Source organism: Diceros bicornis, chromosome 8 (assembly GCF_020826845.1).
Source record: "Diceros bicornis minor isolate mBicDic1 chromosome 8, mDicBic1.mat.cur, whole genome shotgun sequence".
NCBI classification, from domain to species: Eukaryota; Metazoa; Chordata; class Mammalia; order Perissodactyla; family Rhinocerotidae; genus Diceros; species Diceros bicornis.
The window spans coordinates 34,152,676-34,172,026 of record NC_080747.1 but is presented as its reverse complement, the minus strand read 5'-3'; the positions used below and the strand labels follow the sequence as shown (position 1 = coordinate 34,172,026).

Genomic DNA, 19,351 nt, shown 5'->3' with positions numbered 1-19,351 from the left:
GCATTATGTGCTATTCTATCATTATCTTCAATCATTCTATTTTTTTAAGTAAACTTTTTATTTCAGAATAGTTTTTAGATTTACAGAAAATTATCAAGATACTACAGGGAGTCAGGGAGTTCCAGTACAACTCACACCCTACATTTTACATCACTATGGTACATAGATCACAACTAATGAACAAACATTGGTATACTACTATTAACTAAACTCCATGTTTTATATGGATTTCATTAGTTTTTCTCTAACACACTTTTTTTTGTTCTAAGATCTCATCCAGGATACCACATTATATTTGGCCATCATATCTCCTTGTCTTCCTCTGGACTCTCCTTGGTTCTCAGACTTCCCTTGTTTTTGATGACCTTGACAGTTTTGAGGAGTACTGGTCAGGTATTTTGTACCTCAATTTGGGTTTCTCTGATATTTTTCTCATGGTTAAACTAGGGTTATGGATTTTGGGGCGGGGGGGGGAAGACACTGAGGTAAAGTACCATTCTTATAACATCATATCAATCATCTTTTTTCTTAATAGGGAAAATATTTAAGTCGAATAAATCTCTGAATAAAGTCAAATTTTAGGAAAGATAAATTAAATATTAAGCAATTTACTCATAAATATAGTATTTTATATTGTGGAGAGAAAGACAGAGAAGGAAACTAAGTTTTTCACCCATTGAGATGAGGGGAGACCTAAGATTCTAGCAGGAAGCCAGCTAATTACAAGAAACGTGTCTAGCACGTTCTTTTGAAACGCTTGCCAAGACAAGCTTCCTACAAAAACAATCTGAGATTAAGACACATTTTAAGAGCAGTTCTGTTTCAGCCTAGCATGATCTCACTCTTTCACACAATGCCTTCAGATATCTGGTAAACTTTTTTCCTGTTGTCAAACAACAGAATCCCTACAACCCTGGGTTTGGAGTACATGCTAAAAATTAGTTCCATAGAAATTTATTCGTTAGGTAAGCTATGACTATGAAAAAAAGAATTAAGACTTAGGTCGAAATATGTATTTCCTGCTATTTTATATTCTTTCCTCACAGTTCCTAATTGAAGGTCTGTTCCTAAGGGAAAAAAGTGAGGAACTGATGTAATGTCACAAACTCTACTAAACGCTGTTCAATGATAGATAAGGGAGAATAAGTGGTTTCTTTCTTCAAAGAATGGCATTTTTTTTCAGGGACAGGAAGAGAAAAAAAAAACTAGAAAAAAGTTTTACAGCACTGCTATATATAACTTTCCACCTCTGTAGAGACACAAAATAATTATGGAAACAAGCTTGGAAAAATAATTTGTGGTGCATGAAGAGGATATTAGACTTCAGCTAGGAAGTCTAGGCATTCAGAACACATGTGAATAAGAATTTAAGTGCTTGGCTGGCTTACCCACTGTTATGGGCTGAATTGTGCCCCCTCCTCCCAATTCACATGTTGAAGTCAGAACCCCCAGTAACTCAGAAATGTGACTGTATTTGGGGAGAGGGTCTTTAAAAGAGGTAGTTATACTAAATGGGGTCATTAGAGTGGGCCCTAATCCAATATGATTGGTGTCCTTATAAGAAAAGGAGATTAGGACACAGACACACACACAGAGGGAAGACCATGTGAAGACACAGAGGGAAGATGGCCAGCTGCAAGCCAAGGAGAGAGGCCTCAGAAGAAACCAAGCGTGCCCACACCTTGATCTCCAGAATTGTAAGAAAATGAATTTCTGTCGTTTAAGCCACCCAGTCTGTGGTACTTTGTTATGGCAGCCCTAGCAAACTGATACACTTACCTAGTACTAAGAGTGAAGTATCAAGGAGCAGAAGACAGGCTAAAGGGTACGAGATTGGTTGGATATTATATCTCAATGAATTGTCAATTATATGAAGATCTTTCTAAGCCACTATCTGTCATTATTTTCACATCTAAGTGCAACTGCTAATGAGTCCTCCTGTAGTTTCAAACTCCTTTCATCACCCCTTCCTCCTCCCTGCAGTCTCTGCCAACATAGATCAAACACTCCAAAGATAAGACTATAATTTAGGGGTGAAAAGCGTCAAAGCTTGTGGTTTTAGAAAAAGAAATAATTTGTCTTCATATACACTTAAGCATAAGGATTTAACTTCAAAATAATCCATTCATTAACCTAGTCCAATTTTTAATAACTTTTTCTGTGAGTTCCAAACCAGCATTTCCAATTGTCTGCCAGACATCTGCACATGAATATCTCTTAGAGGTAGCCAACTCAATATGTCCAAAAGAGAATTCATCTTTTCTCTTGGAACCCATTTCTCACCCCCTACTCCCATGATTCCTATTAATGGCATCACTATCCTCCAAGTTGCTCAAATCCAAAATATAGATGTCATCTTCCTAAGATTATTTATCATATTTCATCAATTCTAATATGTACAATTTTTTTTTTACCTCTGAAATAAAGATGCATCTTTCCATTGCTGGTGTCTTAGAATACTAAGGCGTAGTATAATTTAATTGGCAGCTTTTTTTTTATATTATATAAAGTTATACTTTAAAAAATGGTGTGTATTATGATTGATGGCATATTATATTCAGTAAAAAACATAGAAACACAAATCCTGTCTCCTCATCTCCACTCCCACTGCTTCTACCAAGATTTAGGTGCTCATCGTCTCTCATTTGACTACTTGTCTCTTAACTGACTTGTTGCTGGTCTCATCCCATAATCTTCTTTTCACACAGCCACCAGAGTTATCTGGAACACAAGATTCCTTTGTTTTCAGTGGCTCTTACTGCATACAAAATGAGTCCAAAGACCTCCAGATGGCATTTCTGGCCTCAACTTACTGTTCCTGGTCCACTTACCACAGTATTGATTTCTCTCAGGGACTCTGGGGCTCCAGCTGCTGCCATATGCAAATAACAGCCACTCCTAGACAAGACTCAGGTTCTTGTGACTCAGAGCCTTCTCATTCCATCCCCTGGGGCTAGAATGTCCTTTTCCCCAACTCCAATGGTCTTCACCATTTGTAGAAGTCCAGTTCAGATCCTACATTTTCCAAAGTCCTTAATCTCAAATAGAAATTTCTTCCTTATTCTGCCTGGTATGTTATATTTCATTAACATTTCACAGTCTATCCTTATTAGATCTTATTTTTATATTTATGTCCTAGAAGGTGATCCTCTGAAAGGCAGGAATTATGTCATGAGTCACGTAGACTTTCACTTGGAAAGCAAGAGAGAATATACCATCTCTTTTTAGTGCATATGTGCAGAAGAAAGCTGGGAAACAGACCTTAAGTGTCATGCAAGAGAGGTGGTGCAAGGAAAATTGTGTTATCTTTAAAGTCTTATAACTATAAGGGACAGATTTGCAGGAAAATAAGAAATCGATGTCCTGATTTCTCAATAGATTAACATAACCATTCCATTCACTGTAGTAGGCAGCTTCTGAATAGCTCCCAGTGATCCCTTCCTCCTGTATTCAGGTCCTAGTGTAATCTCTTCCCCTTGGGTGTGGGCTGGACCTAGTAACTTGCTTTTAATCAACAGAATATGGCAGAGGTGATGAAATGTCACTTCTGAGATTAGGTTATAAAGGACTGTGACTTCCATCTTGTTTGTTCTCTCCCTCCCTCTCTTTCTGGTTCTTACTTGCTCATTCTGATGAAGGAGGCTATCACATTGTGAGCTGTTCTATGTGAAGAGGCCCACATGGCAAGGAACTAAGGATGGCTTTGGCCAACATCCTACAAGGAACTGAATCCTGCCAATATCTACACGAGTGAGCATAGAAGCAGATCCTTCCCTAGTCAAGTCTTGAAATGACACTGGCCATTGCAGCCTTGTAAGAGACTCTGAACCAGGAACCTAGCTAAGCCATGCCCAGATTCTTGACCCACAGGAACTATAAGATAATAAATCTTGTTTTAAGCTACTAAGTTTCGGGGTAATTTCTTATACAGCAATTAATAACTCACCAAATAAGAAAGTCAAAAAGCAGATGGCAAACACAGGATGAATGGGAAAGACAAAAAACTCTTATTGAGTCTTCCTAAGTACTCAAAAAAGATGTACAAGGGGACTAACTCATTGGTCTGATCCAAGCACATCAGTGAATAACCAAAAGCTGGCTTGCTACAGTGGGCATCAAAATTCCCCTCCACCCTATCCAACTCACTGTGGAGAACGGCTCTCACCAACAGACACACTTTTATCTTTATATTCACTATGTGGCCAAGTCTTTTGGTTTAGGTCATAAATTAACTGTGGTCCTGGTTCCTAAGAGTGATATATGTAGTGGAAGATAAACCTAGAATGTTTCCTTAGCTCAGGGAAAGCCCTAAATGCCTTTCTGAGATGTTTGGATTTTATTCCATATGCAGTGGGCAGCCATATAAAGTTATTCGACAAGATAAGGGACATGAGACAATCTGTGCTTTTAGAAGTGACCTATAAAAGCTGTTACAACTAGCAGCACACAAGCCATAATGACTTGCGAGGCATCAAACAAACTAAGCACCCCCTAGGTTCATTTCCACCACTCACTGAATGCAGGATTGAGTGTAGCAAAGACCTCATGTGTTTTGTTGTTATTTTTCCATACAGTCTGTGCTCTTTTATGTCTAAAGCAACTAAAATGCTAACCACCATCCCTACTTTGGCTCCACTTTGGCACCAAACTTGACAGCAGCAAATTGAACATTCCTTCTGTGTGAGGTGTGGGAACACAACTGAGGTTTCCCCACTGTGCCAGGGATGAGGATAAAAGAAAGTATGTCATTAAATTCAATTTTGGCTGAGATTCTTCACAAGATCTATTCATTTCCCTGTGAAATGTACCTCCTTCACACAGAAAATCACTCAGCTACCAGTTTCTACTTGTCCCTCTAACAAGAGCAAGACCACCTCCAGAGACCCCTGATCATACCATGCAACTACCACAAAGAGCAGAGTGTGGCAGGAAAAATACACTGGGTGTGATTATTCCAAGTCTTTCCTCCTCCCCTGCCTAGGAAGGAGAATTCTGTGTCTGCCTCTTCCTGAGTCTTCGTTATCCAGAATCAGAATCATGGGTGAAGGGTGAATTGAAAGGAGCTGAGTCTAGCTGGATTGATTTGCACTAGAAAAGGCTGAGGGTTAGTAACAGCAGAGGAAGGGGTAAGAAGCAAGAAAGACAAGAGCTAGCACAGTGTGAGTCTGGAAGATTTTAGGTCGTTGAGGGTGGGGAGAGATTTGAGGCGAGCTGGCAAGTGTGAGAGGGGTGTGTGTGTGTGTGTGTGTGTGTGTGTGTGTGTGTAAAGAAAAACAGACAGAGAGAGGAGGCATTTTAAGAATTTTCCTTGCATGGTTATGAATGGAACTACTTCGACATTTTGTGTGTGTGTGTGAGGAAGATTGGCCCTGAGCTAACATCTGTTGCCAATCTCCCTCTTTTTGCTTGAGGAAGATTGTCCCTGAGCTAACATCTGTGCCAATCCTCCTCTACTTTGTATATGGGACGCCTCCACAGCATGGCTTGATGAGCAGTGTGTAGGTCCATGCTCGGGATCTGAACCTGTGAACCCCGGGCCGCCGAACCAGAGTGCGCAAACTTAACCCCTACGCCACCGGGGTGGCCTCTCTATGACTTTTTTTTGAAAGACTCCACTAAAGATTTCTAATGTTCTCCTTTTAGTATTGCTTGTTGAACTGGTGCTTCATTGTCTCTGATGCTTAAGGAGTGGCCACTTGGAGACTGTTTTTATAGGGGTGATAGCAGAAATACTACCTTTACAGCGCCTTTTAAAATAGGCCACTGCCTCAATTTGGTGAAATTAATAGATCTTAAATGAAAGAGGTGAGAGGTTGTCTTCTAAAAACATATGAGACCTTCTTAGAGGTTGACGTCTCCAGATGTTCAGGAGTGTTGAGGTTCAATGATTATAAGGCCTAACAGAGATAATATAACACAGTGGAAAAGGCACAGACTCTGGAGTTGGGCTAACCAAGGTCCAAATCTCAATTCTGCCTCTTATTTATTGGAAAGCTGGTAACTTACCTCTTTGCACCTTTGTTTCCTGAAATCTGGTAACAGTACAGTAATAACTACATTGCATGGCAATTGTAAGATTAAGGGATCTAGCACTGCACTGGGTACGTGGTGGTATTTAACAGATGATGGTTATTATCATGGTAACCTACACCTCTGGCCTCCCTCTTTGCCTGCTCTGCCTCCTTCCTGGCCTAAAACGACAACTTTAACTGGAAGCAAAACAGAGGCAGAGAACAAAACTTTGACCAGCTTTTTCTGAGGAAGCCTATAAGATAAACTGTTGAAGGGAAGGTAAATGCTCTAGAAATTCTAAAGGAAATTGTAGAATATAAACCTAAATTGTAAAACATTGATAAGGATGAACTGAGGCACACAAGAGCTAATCTCCAGTTAGAATTTGTATGAAACCACTTCTTGGCAGGTAGACATCCAAAACACCTGCGACTTAAATTTATTGCGTTGTCATCTTCCTAAAATTATGAAGTTTGCATAAAGGCTCTTCACTCCTGCTACTCTCAGTTTTCAACAGGTTCATATGTCTACCTTTCGTCCAAAACAGTATTTTTAATCTTCTCATAATGTGCAAATCTCTACTGTCTTTTCATCATTTCCCCTACTCTGACCTCCCTCAAACAATGAAACATCAACTGTTCTGGTATCAGTTTCATAAAACAAAGCAGATACTTTTTGAAAGCTTCCTAAAATCCAGTTTATGGAAACTTACATTTTTATCCATTTCAGGAAGCTCAGCTCTAAGCATATTTGAAATCTTCTCTTTTGATTAAAGAAAAATACATCCTTTTTCTAAAGAATAAGTTTTTGATTGGGTTAGAATAACTAAACGGTAGGCTAATTCTGCCAGTTACCTTCCTGCTGCATCCTAGCGAACTTCGGCTAGAGTCAAATTTCCAGCATTCATTAGGCGAAGAGACATTCTGTGAAGTGAGGCCTTTCACAGAGCCCGGAAAGATATTTTGAAGATATAGACCAAAAGGAAGAAAAAAAAGAGATGAACTAAAAAATTAACTCTTTGCTTATCCCTCTTTCTCACAAGAGGTGAAATAATCTGTCATTTACACGTGTTCTATTTTCAACTGGGAACACTTGTGGGTGCCACAACCAGGGAGAAGGATGGCCTGGGCTTGGGATTCATCTCAGCTTTCACTATTCGGGTGATCTTGAGCAAACGATTCCCTTTACGGACCCACATGTCCTCATCTGTTAAAGGAATATATCCAAGATGCCCTTCCAGCTGTAAAATTCTCTTTTTCTCAGTTTGCTTTCATCCTCATGGATTCACATGCAAGATCAAGCAAATAGTTCATGACAGCTCTAGGAAGGTTCAGCACCCGACGGCAGAATCCCCAAATATCATCTATTTCCAATCATACTTCAAACGTGTATACACACACACACACACACACACACACACACGCACGCACACAAAACGGCTAGTACAATTAAAATCTGGGCAAGAGAAAGCTTAATCCCCAAATTCCTATTTTAAGCAAGGATTTCATACATTTGTGTCTCTTGCACAAAGTCTGATGTTACTGAGATGAAACAGAATTTAGCATGATCTCTAATGACATTAAATGGAGTTTCAGGATGTGGCTTGATTGTGCAATACTGACAAACTGGCAGACTAAAGGGCAGCGTTCTAAAAGTCTTTGGTACACCAAGACCTAAATTTGAGGTCTTTCTCTGGCAATAGCTAACAGTATCACTAACACCTAAAAAAGAATGCAAGCATCTGCAGGCAGTCACCACGCGGCTTCATATGTCAGCAACCGTTACAGAAGAAACACAGACCCGGATCCAGGGTCTTTGCATTCTTGCCAGGAAATAATTTTCAACTACTTTGTTTTAACACCTTCACCCCTGAATTCTTTGTAACCACAGCTCAACGCAGGGGCTAAAATACACCTATTCATGCCTTTGTAAATCCACATGTGTTTATAATTTGGGATTGCTATGTGCAAACACACTTTTCTATTTATCTTCAAGTCAAGCAGCTGGGCCATCTTAATGGATTCTTCTCAACACCAGGCCATTAAGACACGCAGGCATGGGTTTCAAGCACCCTCTGGCCACATTTCTTAGATCCCCGTGGTCCCTGCTACTGAGGATTTCTTGATCAAAAGGTGGCCATTAGCCTGAAACCCTGTGACAAAGTACAAACCAACCTAGAAGTCTGTAGATGCACTTGAGGAATGCTGTCTGCTCTTTCCTGATGTCACAAATATAGGAGGAAGAAAATGCCATGTGAAGAACACACTCACATAAAAGACTGCACCTCTACTAACCCAAGATGGTCTCTGCCATCTTCAAACCTACTGCTATTTTGAGGTCCCCTCTACCCCCTCAAAAAAGATAAGAGAACTAATGTCTTTTAATCCCCAACTTTTTATATTGCAAATTTTCAAGCCTACCAAAAAGTTGCAATAGTTCCATGACAACTGTATATCCTTTATCTAGATCCAACATTTTACCACATTTTCCTTCCTTCTTTCCCGCCTTCCTTCCTTTCTCTCTCTCTCTCCATGTGTATGTGTACATAAAAGTATACATTATATGCACAGACTTCTTGCTAAACAATTTGAGAATCATTTGTACACATCGTGACACTTCAACTCTAAATACTCCAGCTTATATACCTCCTAACATCAAGAGTAGTCCCCTACATACGTAACTATTTTTGACAAGATAGTTATCACATGAAAGAAATTCAACACTGAGAGAATCTTTTTTTTGTGTGTGAGGAAGATCAGCCCTGAGCTAACATCCATGCTAATCCTCCTCTTTTTGCTGAGGAAGACCGGCTCTGAGCTAACATCTATTGCCAATCCTCCTCCTTTTTTTTCTTCCCCAAGCCCCAGTAGATAGTTGTATGTCATAGTTGCACATCCTTCTAATTGCTGTATGTGGGATGCGGCCTCAGCATGGCCGGAGAAGCGGTGCATCGGTGCGCACCCAGGATCCGAAACCCGGCCGCCAGAAGCGGAGCGCGCGCACTTAACCGCCAAGCCACGGGGCCGGCCCCTGAGAGAATCTTGTATTACCTAATACTCAAGCAACACTCAAATTTCCCCAATTGTCCCAATAACGTCTATTATAGTTGCTCTTTCTCAATCGAGGATCACACATTTGGCTGTCATATCTCCTTAGTCACCTTTCATCTGTAACAGTTTTCCAGCCTTTTGGGGATGGGGAGGTGTCTTTAATGACACTAAAGAATGCAGGACAGCTGTCTTACAGTATGTCCCTCAATTTGGACTTGTCTGTTTCCTCAGAATTGGATTTAGGCTTAATATTTTGGCAGACATTCTATCAGGTGATGCTGTGACTTTTTAGAGTGTCACTAGAACACCTTACATCATTTGTAGCCATTATAGGTACTGGTAAGTTTGATCATGGCCAATCAACTGCTTAAAGCTACAATGTCTTAACATGAATATTAAACCATTTACACACCTTTAATTTCAAACTGTTAACAACAGTTATTCAAAATCTTACTCCCCAAAGCATATTTTAACATAGCTGTCTTGCATCTCTCTAATATATTAACTAACTTCTCCTGACCCAGGAGATGCTAACTATATTCTAGAATAAAAGATCATATGGGCCATAAGCACTAAAGGCTTCACAAAGGAAGTGGTTTTGCATTGGGTCTTGATAAATAAATAGAGTTTTTTCAAGAAGAGCAGGGGGAGAATATCATATTCATAAGAAGTAGCATGAGAAAAGGCATTATACATGAAAGTGAGTAATGTTTGAGGAACTGTGAGTTGACTGTATAACCTAGGCAAGAAATGAGGAAGGCCTGCTCTTCACCTTATCTAGCAGCCAAGGAAATGCAGACAAGTAGACAGATTGGAGAAAGTTGCCAAATTCTCTGATAGCTGAACTAGGCCACAGTATGTCTATGATGCCTTCACTGACACTGAGAAATAGGTGGGTGGGAGTGGTCATCTAAATCTAATTTGAATATGTTAAGTTTGAGGTGCTGGTGGGACATCAGATGGAGCTGTCCAACAAACAGAACAAGAGGTCTGGAGTTCAGGAGAAAAAACTTGGAGAGAAATGATGATTTGGGTCAATGCTATAAAGAGTTGAAGTTATGAAGACAGACAAGAACATGAGTGTAGAAAAGGAGCAGACAATAGGTTTGAAGAGAGAACTCCAGAAGAACATTAACAGAATGGGGTGGGGGGAGAGAAGGGTGGCAGTTCTGGTTTTTGCCAGGACCCCAACTAGTGCACTGGTTTGTGGAAATGTTGAGCCGAAGGTAACTGGAGGAGAGAAAAAGAATTTGACCAGGTTTGTAGATTGAGGAATCATTAGTGAATGGGCAGTAATTAACTATACTTAGAAAAGTATTGTTTTGGACCAAAGACAATGCTATTGTGTGTTTTTTCAACACCACCAAGCAATTAACTCAATTCTGACACTATTTACCTGGAGATAGTGTCAGATCCCACAGGTTAAGGGCTCAGTCCCACAAGACTGCCCCAGTTCAGATGCCAATCACAAGTCCAGGTTGTCACACGTGCTTCTGACCCACTGGTTATAAATCGGAGGTTCCTATGACCCCCTCATCAGGTTTGATTAATTTGCTGGAGTGGCTCACGGAACTCAGAGAAACATTTACCAGTTTATTATAAAGGATGTTATAAAGGATACAGATGAACAGCCAGATGAAAAAGTATATAGAGCAAGGTATGTGGGAAAAGACATGTAGCTTCCATGCTCTTGGGGCATGCCACTCTCCTCGAATCTCCACGGTTCACCAACCTGGAAGCTCTCCAAATCCATCCCTTTGGGTTTTTATGGAGGCTTCATTACATAGGCATGATTGATTAATTCACTGGCTATTGCTAATTGAACTCAATCTCCAGCCCCTCTTGTATCCCAGGAGATTGAGGGGCGGGGCTGAAAGTTCCAACCCTCTAATCACCTGGTTGGTTCCCCTGGCAACCAGCCCCCAGCCTTGGGGGCTTTCCAAAAGTCACTTATTAACACTGTGGTTGAAAGGGGCTTGTTATGAATAACAAGACACTCCTTCAACCTTTATGGAACTGGATCTATTTCAGGAACCAATGACAAAAGACCAAATATTGTTACAAAGACGCTCCCATTGCTCTTATCACTTAGGAAATCCCAAGGGTTTTAGGAGCTCTGTGCCAGAAATTGACAAAGACTAAATGTATATTTCATATTATAAATCACAATATCATAATAACAAATTGGTAAAGAAGATATAAGTGATAAAGGATGAAGATAAGTGGGGAAGTGTTAGTTGGAAAATGGCAAGAAAAAGGAAAAAGGACGGCAAGGACAAAGTGGAAAAGAAATTCAAATGAAAAACGAAAGAAGAGGAATAAGTCAAGGATATAAATGGGAGGAAAGCAACTGAGGCCTCCTTGTTTTCACGAATCAAATTGCCTGCCTGCTCGAAAGTAGAGACAATATTTAAAGAACAACATTTGATCTATGATAAGAAATGATATAGAGATCAATGCACATGTTCCAAACCTTAATTTTACTAAAATTATTTATGAGTCACATTTTAAATTAAGGTTTCAAAACCCTTTTCTCGGGCCAGCCCCGTGGCTTAGCGGTTAAGTGCGCGCGCTCCGCTACTGGCGGCCCGGGCCCGGATCCCGGGTGCGCACCGACGCACAGCTTCTCCGGCCATGCTGAGGCCGCGTCCCACATACAGCAACTAGAAGGATGTGCAGCTATGACATACAACTATCTACTGGGGCTTTGGGGGGGATGGAAAAAAACCCTTTTCTCCTTAGCTCCTGGACTAGAGCTGCTTGCTTCTGTTCACGTGGATTTTACTGGAGCCTTCCTCAGCTTCAGGCTGCAAGTTTTGCTCCTATAACATTAAATCCCAGAGCTCCAAGGTCAGGAGATGCCACAGGCTTGGGGCCAATAGATATTTGTCAGCATAATTAAGACTATGGCCTTAACAATTGGAAGAGATGGATTTAATAAAAAGTTTAAAAATAATATATGTATACATTAATACATAATACATAATGCACATATATAGATTACTTATTTTATAAAATTTTTCAAATCCATTCCTTTCAAATTTATCTATCTATTTACTTACTTGGCTATGCGATCCTGACAAACAAAACCGGAAGGATTTTTAATGACTACCAACTTACTACTAACCAGTATGGAAAATAAAATGCACCCACATAAATAATTTTTCTAATTAAAAAAAAATCTACTTTATTCAACTTGCTGAAACCATGTACCTTATTACCACGACTCTCACAGGTCTCAAACATAATTGATATTTTTTTGGTTACATCTAATTTCAATTAGTCATTGTGATATGGCTAAGAAACCCTTTAACAATCAGTAAGGTCTATGTAGGAGCTTGCTTAAATTCTTGACATTTTTCCAATTGTTTTCTGCAAAACCACATGCATAGAAGATGGTCACAATGGAAACAGTCAGTGAGTTGTTACCAGGCCACATACATCCTCAGCTTTTTGTGCACATGCGTGTGTGCATAAGTGCGTGTGTGTGAGCATGCACACGTGTGTGTGCCCAGTTCCTTCCAGAACTAAGATGTTTGTCTTCTTGATCTTCCACATTTTTCCCTTTTTTACACAAAAGGCGACATCAATTAAATAATTAAAATTAGTAGCCAAGAATTATGAAATATATCAATGCATGAAAAAAAAATCCTGCTTCTGCCCACATGTGAACATGTGTGGTTTATCTGTTTTAGATGAGTAGGTTCAGAAGCGCAAGGGCTTTGCTTAAACAATTCTCCAGATGACATTAGGATCACCTTAGTGTCCATTATGTCTTTAGAAGAGTTGGCCCACAAATGTGGTATTTAAACACAAGTAGATTTTTAAGATTGAAAACAGCAATTTATCATGAAAGTACTGCTTGTTAATCATGAAATTCTTTCTCTACCTCCTCTCCCCTCCATTCCAGGGGAATGCAGGGAAAAACCGAAATGAGAAAACCATAATTATAATCACATTCCTCCCCTGGGGTCAACCTCATTATTAGCGTCTCACCTCAAAACAAATTTACCTCTTTAAGAATAAAGGTCCTTATCACTCATGGGAAAAATACAAACAAAGATTAAGATGCCATTTAGACATAACTACAATCTTTCATTTTTAAGTGACCTCTCAGTTTAATGGATTCAATGCGTTCTCATTCAAGTGGAATATATATTGCAGGAGAGAACTGTAATAAATGGCACTGTCATGACCCTTAGTTTAGAGAGAAGGAATATTGGAAAATAAATCTCAATTCTGGATACTCACCAATCCTGCAATGGGGGTAGGCAATCTATTGATCTTTTTAACAAGTCCTGGCTTTATAGCATTCAGCAACCTGTCATGAAAAAGGCAGAATGTCAAGTGAGACACAAAGCAAGATGGATCACACAAATCACCTTTATCTGGGGCTACAGCTAAATTGCTGAATAGGAAAAACAGTGAATTTAAATCATGTAGTAAATCTCAATAATCGATGAGCCTTCGTGCATACAAGTAAGAGCTTTGCCAACATCAAGTTTGTCTATGGCAGGTGAAGTTTTAGAATTTGAAAATGTTAAGAGAGAAGAAAGGATGGAAACTTCAAGGTGCTTCAAGGGAAAGGACAACGATGTGAGCAGGACTGAGGTTGGGAGGGAATCATCTAGGATTGGAGCCAGATATTACTACACCGGCAAATCTTATTCCCAATTCTCCTGGCTAAAGCAGGGGTCTCTCCAGGGATGCACTAAGTTCAGAGACCAACATCTATCTTTGCAAGTAATTTGCCAAGACTAATTCTACCTCCAGACCCTCTCGCTCCAGACCCACTCTTTGAGGAGAGTGGCTTGTGAAATGTGGTTGAGCTTCACTTAGGAAAGGGAAGAATACATTTAGCAAGAGGTTAACTAATCATGTCCTAAAGATTTTAAACAAGGCTGACCACAATTCCCTAGGTACAAAAGATATGTGAGCAAAACATTTTCAGGGTAGAGGTTGAAATCACGTAAAAATGGTAATATAAGTAAGGGAATACAGGAGAAACTATAGCTGCTTGTCTTCAGGAAATATCAGTTCAGAGTGAAAAGAAATAAGGAAGGCAACTTGTAAAACTGAAATAGGGCTGGCATCAGGGTGACATGGTGGGATGAAGCATTTGCAAACTAGGTTATCCATAAAAGAATAATTGAAGGTAAGGGGCTGGAGAAAGGAAGCATTTATTCCCACATTCAGGAATTAGAAGAGAGGCAATCAGGTAACTTATCTCAGGATACAATGCAAAGAGAAACTTAGGGCAAGAGTTTATTATAATTCAACCCATGGGCCAAATTTGGCCCAGCGCCTGCTTTTGTAAAGTTTTACTGGTCACAGCCATGCCCATTCATTTACGTATCGTTTACTGCTGCTTTTGTGTCATGACAGCAGAGCTGAGTAATTACAACACATATGGCCCACAAAGCATACAATTTTTACTATTTGGCCCTTCACAGAAAAAGTTTGCCAACCTCTGTTATAATTCATGCAATCCAAGACTATAGTAAATTCTGAAGAACTTACACTTGATAGATGTCTACAAATCAGTAGCAAAAGATTCTTTGAGACAGTCAATAATTAGTCTTGAATTCAGCCTATATTTGACGTGGACACCACTATATATTAATATATTGAGAAATGTCCCTACAGTGGTTATGACAGACAGGATATTCTGTTTTTGCACCAAGAATTAATTGCCTATTCTTGGTAACTTTCACTGCAATTCCAACATGCTGTCACCAACAGGTAACACGCAGGGTGGACACATGCCTACTTTTTTGCCCACCAAGAGCCAAGATAGTGCTCTTTTCATGAATCACTTAGTTTTAACCATGAATTTAATCTTTTTAAAAAGTGTTTCTTTATAACTTATTTTGGAATTATTGGTTTTTCAAGTTGGAAGGCAACTTGCTCACTCTTCTCATTTTATAGTTTAGAAAATAGAGGCCTGAGAAAATTGAGGCCTGATGATGAGGAATGACTAACTTCCCGAGAGCTGTTTAGGGGTACAGTCAGGCCCAGCACCCAAGTTTCCTAGATCAGCACACTTGTTAATGGCCCATATCTCGTGGTTTAAAATAAACAGATATGTCTCCAAAACAGTTTTTAAAGGTACAAAATTCTTAAGATATGTTACTTTTCTCGCTAGTTCTTAACAATGTCATTTTAAATTGGATTTTTAAATAGTATTCATGAACAGTCGTTGGAGAAGGTCATCGAGAGGATGTGACCACTGGTTGACACGCCAGTTGGACTTGGGCAATCAGAGGCTCCCCACCCACTCCCTGCCCTTGGAATGTACATTCTGCCCACTGTTCCCATAGCTGGAGCCGTTTCAAGGATGCAGCCTTGAGAGAGTAATGTGCTGTTGAGACCATCTGGACTAAATATGTGACTGAACCCAGTTAAGGCCTCCATATAAACTTTTAAGATTCTGGTGGGCAGGGGCAGAGATCTAGTCATCTTGTGGACACTCAAGACAAGCCTTGTAAGTAAGTTCCCTTGCTTATTAAACCTGCCACCTACCATCTGGAGTGGTGTGCCTCTTTCTTCTGTTCTCTCCCTGCCTTCTGTGTACTGGAGCCAAGTTTGAATTTCACCCTGGGAACTCCAAAGGTTGCAAACCAACAACAGTATTGACAATTCAAAAAGATACACACGCAGTAAAATGTAAGTCTTGCTGTCACCCTGGTCCTACACGGCCCCAGACTATTCCCTGAAGTTAACCTTAAAAACTTTCCAAAGAAAAAGTATAAAGATACATATTAAAAAAAAAAAAAAAGACAGCTGTAGCATATAGTATGCACTGTCCCTATATCTCATTTGTCCACTTAACAATATATCTTGGAGGTTGAACAATTTACCCTGGAGAGTGTGCCTTATCAATACCTGTGGACTATAGACTGATATGGAGCTGGCAAGGAGGTGAGAGCATTGGCTCTGGAGTCCAACTTAGACTGAATGCAAAGCCCAGCTCGGCCACACACTAGAAGTGTTACTTAGGGCAAGCTCATTAACTTCAGTAAGCTCATTAACTTCAGTTTCCTCAGCTGTCATATAGAAATGTAGTGGTAGCAATTACATAGGTGTCGATGAGGCTTAAATATGACAAAATATGCAAGAAGCTAGCACAGAGCCTGGTGCATAGTAAGTTTTCTATAAATATTTCTCCACATTTGTGTGTAAGTATTTATTTATACTGATTCAGTTCACAGCATTTTAGATCAAACACTTTTAGAATTTTCTAATGAAATAAAATACCACTAACAGATCCCCTAGCTTTGTTGCTAATCAGCCAAAGTAGAAAAAAATAGCAAACACTCTATAAAAAAATTCATAAATTTAAATCCTCTTTTAGAGGCAACGTTTTTTGTCTTCTACAGCTAAGAATTATATTAATATTTTTAGTAATCATGGATCCATCAACTCCTCTTTTACACATGTTTAGATTTTTAAACAGTCTTACATATTTCATTATATTCATCCATTGTAGAATTATACTTATATGGCAGAAGTCTTTCCTGTCACATGACATTGTAAAAATAAAAACACTATAATATTAGACCTTTATTAAAAGAACAACCAAAAAAAACTACGATATCTGTCAAAATGTTTAACCACAAATTAAAAAATAAAAAGCCAAAGTGCTCTTAAATACTTGGAATATTTTTAAGACAAGGTGGTTGTATTTTTTCATGTAAATATTGCCCCAGTTTCATACACAGTTTACAGTACACAACAATAAAAGACAATATTGAATTCACATTGCAGAAATGCCCAACACCTGCTTATCTTGTATTTTGCATTAAACTGAGGATTTTTTTTTGTATATATTAGGAATCAGATGAGAAGTTCAATAATACAGCTATGAGTAAGGGTCAAGGGTATTCACTTGTAATTTTATTATAAACCACTGTTGCTCTCCTATGTAAATTAAAATATAAATATTTTCAATAAATACTTATTGATGACTATTGATTGCTTTAAAGTGATTATGATGAACCTTCTGAGATGCACTATGCCCCAACTGTCCTGTCCTGTAGAGCCAGGTCACATATTCATTCCACTACTTTTAGAGAAGAAAAGACTGAGCCCCAAAGAGACATGAAGACTTCCACAGAGACACGCACAGCTAGTTTGCAGCGCAGCTGGGAGAACCTTCTCGTCTTAGGCCAGTCATTTTATATTGTAATCTGGTGCTTTAGAGAGTCCAGCTTCAGTACGTGTCATCAAAGCACAACTAAACAGAAAACAAACAAAATCCAAAAACACAATCTAAATACAATGGAAGAATATCAACTGTAGGTGGGAATAAACGGAAGAGGGCGTCTGCTGGGAGATGGTCAAGTATAAGACATCAGATCCAAGTTTTGTCTATGAATGATATACAAGATCATAATGAGGAATTCCAGAGAAAAGGAGGCAGTCATTCACTTGCTGGCAACTCCCCACTCAGCAGAACCCCACAGCAATTTCCTACCTGTGGTCTGTGATCCCCAAAACCTATAACCAGAAGGAAAGGAGTTTGCCCTCTCTGTCCAGTAACAGATTATCTTTGTTCTCATCTAAAAACATTTCTGGGAGATTGGCATAATTCTACACAACAAAAAAATTGAACATGTATATGCCAGGCCCAGGGAAGGCAGTAGTGAACAAGACAGGCAAAGGTATCATCGGGGCACAGGGGAGCATGTGGGACAATGGGAGGGGCAGTTATTTTCTGTCAAATAAATGAGAAGAAAATTTCAGATAGCATAAGCACTGGTAGGATGAGCATAGCAACAGGCCATGTGGGCAGTACTTTAATCGAGTGGTCAGGAGACTGCTCTGGGGAGGAAATACTTGAGACAAAAATGGAATGATACAAAGGTTATTAACCAAGGAGAGATTGAAGACAAGAGTTCCAGGCAGACTGAACAATTAATAGAAATGCCTAGAAGCAGAAGTGGGCTTAGTATATTCAAGGGTCAATGAGGCCTGCAGAGTAAATGGAAGGAGACATGTGACATGAGAGCCAAGGTGTAGGCAACATCCAGCCCAAGTAAGGTGTCCAGATTGTTTTCTGAGTACAATGTGCTTAGAAGTATATCAGACTTTTAAGATGGAGACTGAGATGATCTGAATTATAATTTTAAAACATCACCCTATGCAGGTAGTATAAAAATAAATTTATAACTATATATATATAAAAAATTTTTGCTTATTGAAAATCATGAGTATCAGATAGGCAAATAAAACACCACAAATAACTTATAACACACAGCTTAATGAAGAGGAAGGTGCAGTGATTTTGGAGTAAGTAGTTTAGGTTTTAACAGGTAAATCCAGCATGCATTAGCTATGAGCTACTAGGAAGTCACTTGATCAGAATTTCAGTTTTTCCTTTAAAAAATAATAAAATGGGGATTTTGAAAACCTCACCTTCCATCCAGGATTGTGGTGAGGAGCCAATGGGACAATGTGTGTTGCTAGCATTTGGTAAATGGAAACTTGCTTATTCACACTCATTTAGTATACTGAGCACGAACCTTTTTGCTAAGTAAGTGCAAGTTATTTTAGTTTCAACTTTTCCATTAGCCAGCTGCCAAAGACTAAAATAAGTTTTACTTACTTTCTTTTTCTGACTACCTTTGGATAAAAATTTCACATAAATGATTAAAGTTAACAAATGTGTATAGCTTGCCTAATATATGTCTGGTGAGAAACGACTAGAAACAGGAAGAAAAGTTATGGTCTTGGATAATCTTCAATTATGAAAAAGTTAATGACACTGAAGGTAAGCAAAACTACATGTGTTTCTTATATGATGGAAATTAAATGGTGTCTACTAAACTCTTATATTCTAAATCTAAAACACACTGTGACCTATTTCAAGTAAGGCTATTCCATATGTTCTTTCATGTACTCAACAAATATCTTTCAAGCTTGCATGATGTTCTGGCCCAAAACTGAGTACAGAGGATACAAAGGAAGACAGCGCAGACCCCAGCTCTCTCCCTGAAGGGGCATGCTCACTAATAGATTTAAAACCTACAGGAAGACCAGAACTGTGCACATATGCGGTTCATTGTCATACCAGCTAATGCACGGCCGTCTTGAGTTTTCAAGAAGGTGAATTAAAGACACGCTTTGCACACATTCTATGGAATACAATTTTTAAAAGATTAAAGATTTGATTCCTTAAAGAAACAATTGTTGAGACACCTAGGAATGATGGTGATGTTCTGAGTCACCCACAGGATGCATTTTATAACTCCTTGTAACACCTAATATCCAGCTTGTGGTAGCCTCTT

At 39.2% G+C, this 19,351-nt stretch overlaps 1 protein-coding gene across 12 annotated transcripts in view; it reads right to left on the bottom strand.

The window, feature by feature from the left end:
• Nucleotides 1-19,351, bottom strand: part of LIMCH1 (LIM and calponin homology domains 1) — a 325,835-nt gene that overhangs the window by 158,969 nt on the left and 147,515 nt on the right. For all 12 annotated transcript variants that reach the window (XM_058546972.1, XM_058546961.1, XM_058546963.1 and 9 more), the window contains exon 3: nucleotides 13,314-13,383. In XM_058546972.1, coding sequence (XP_058402955.1) covers nucleotides 13,314-13,383 — 70 coding nt within the window. The remainder of the gene's footprint in view (nucleotides 1-13,313; nucleotides 13,384-19,351) is intronic.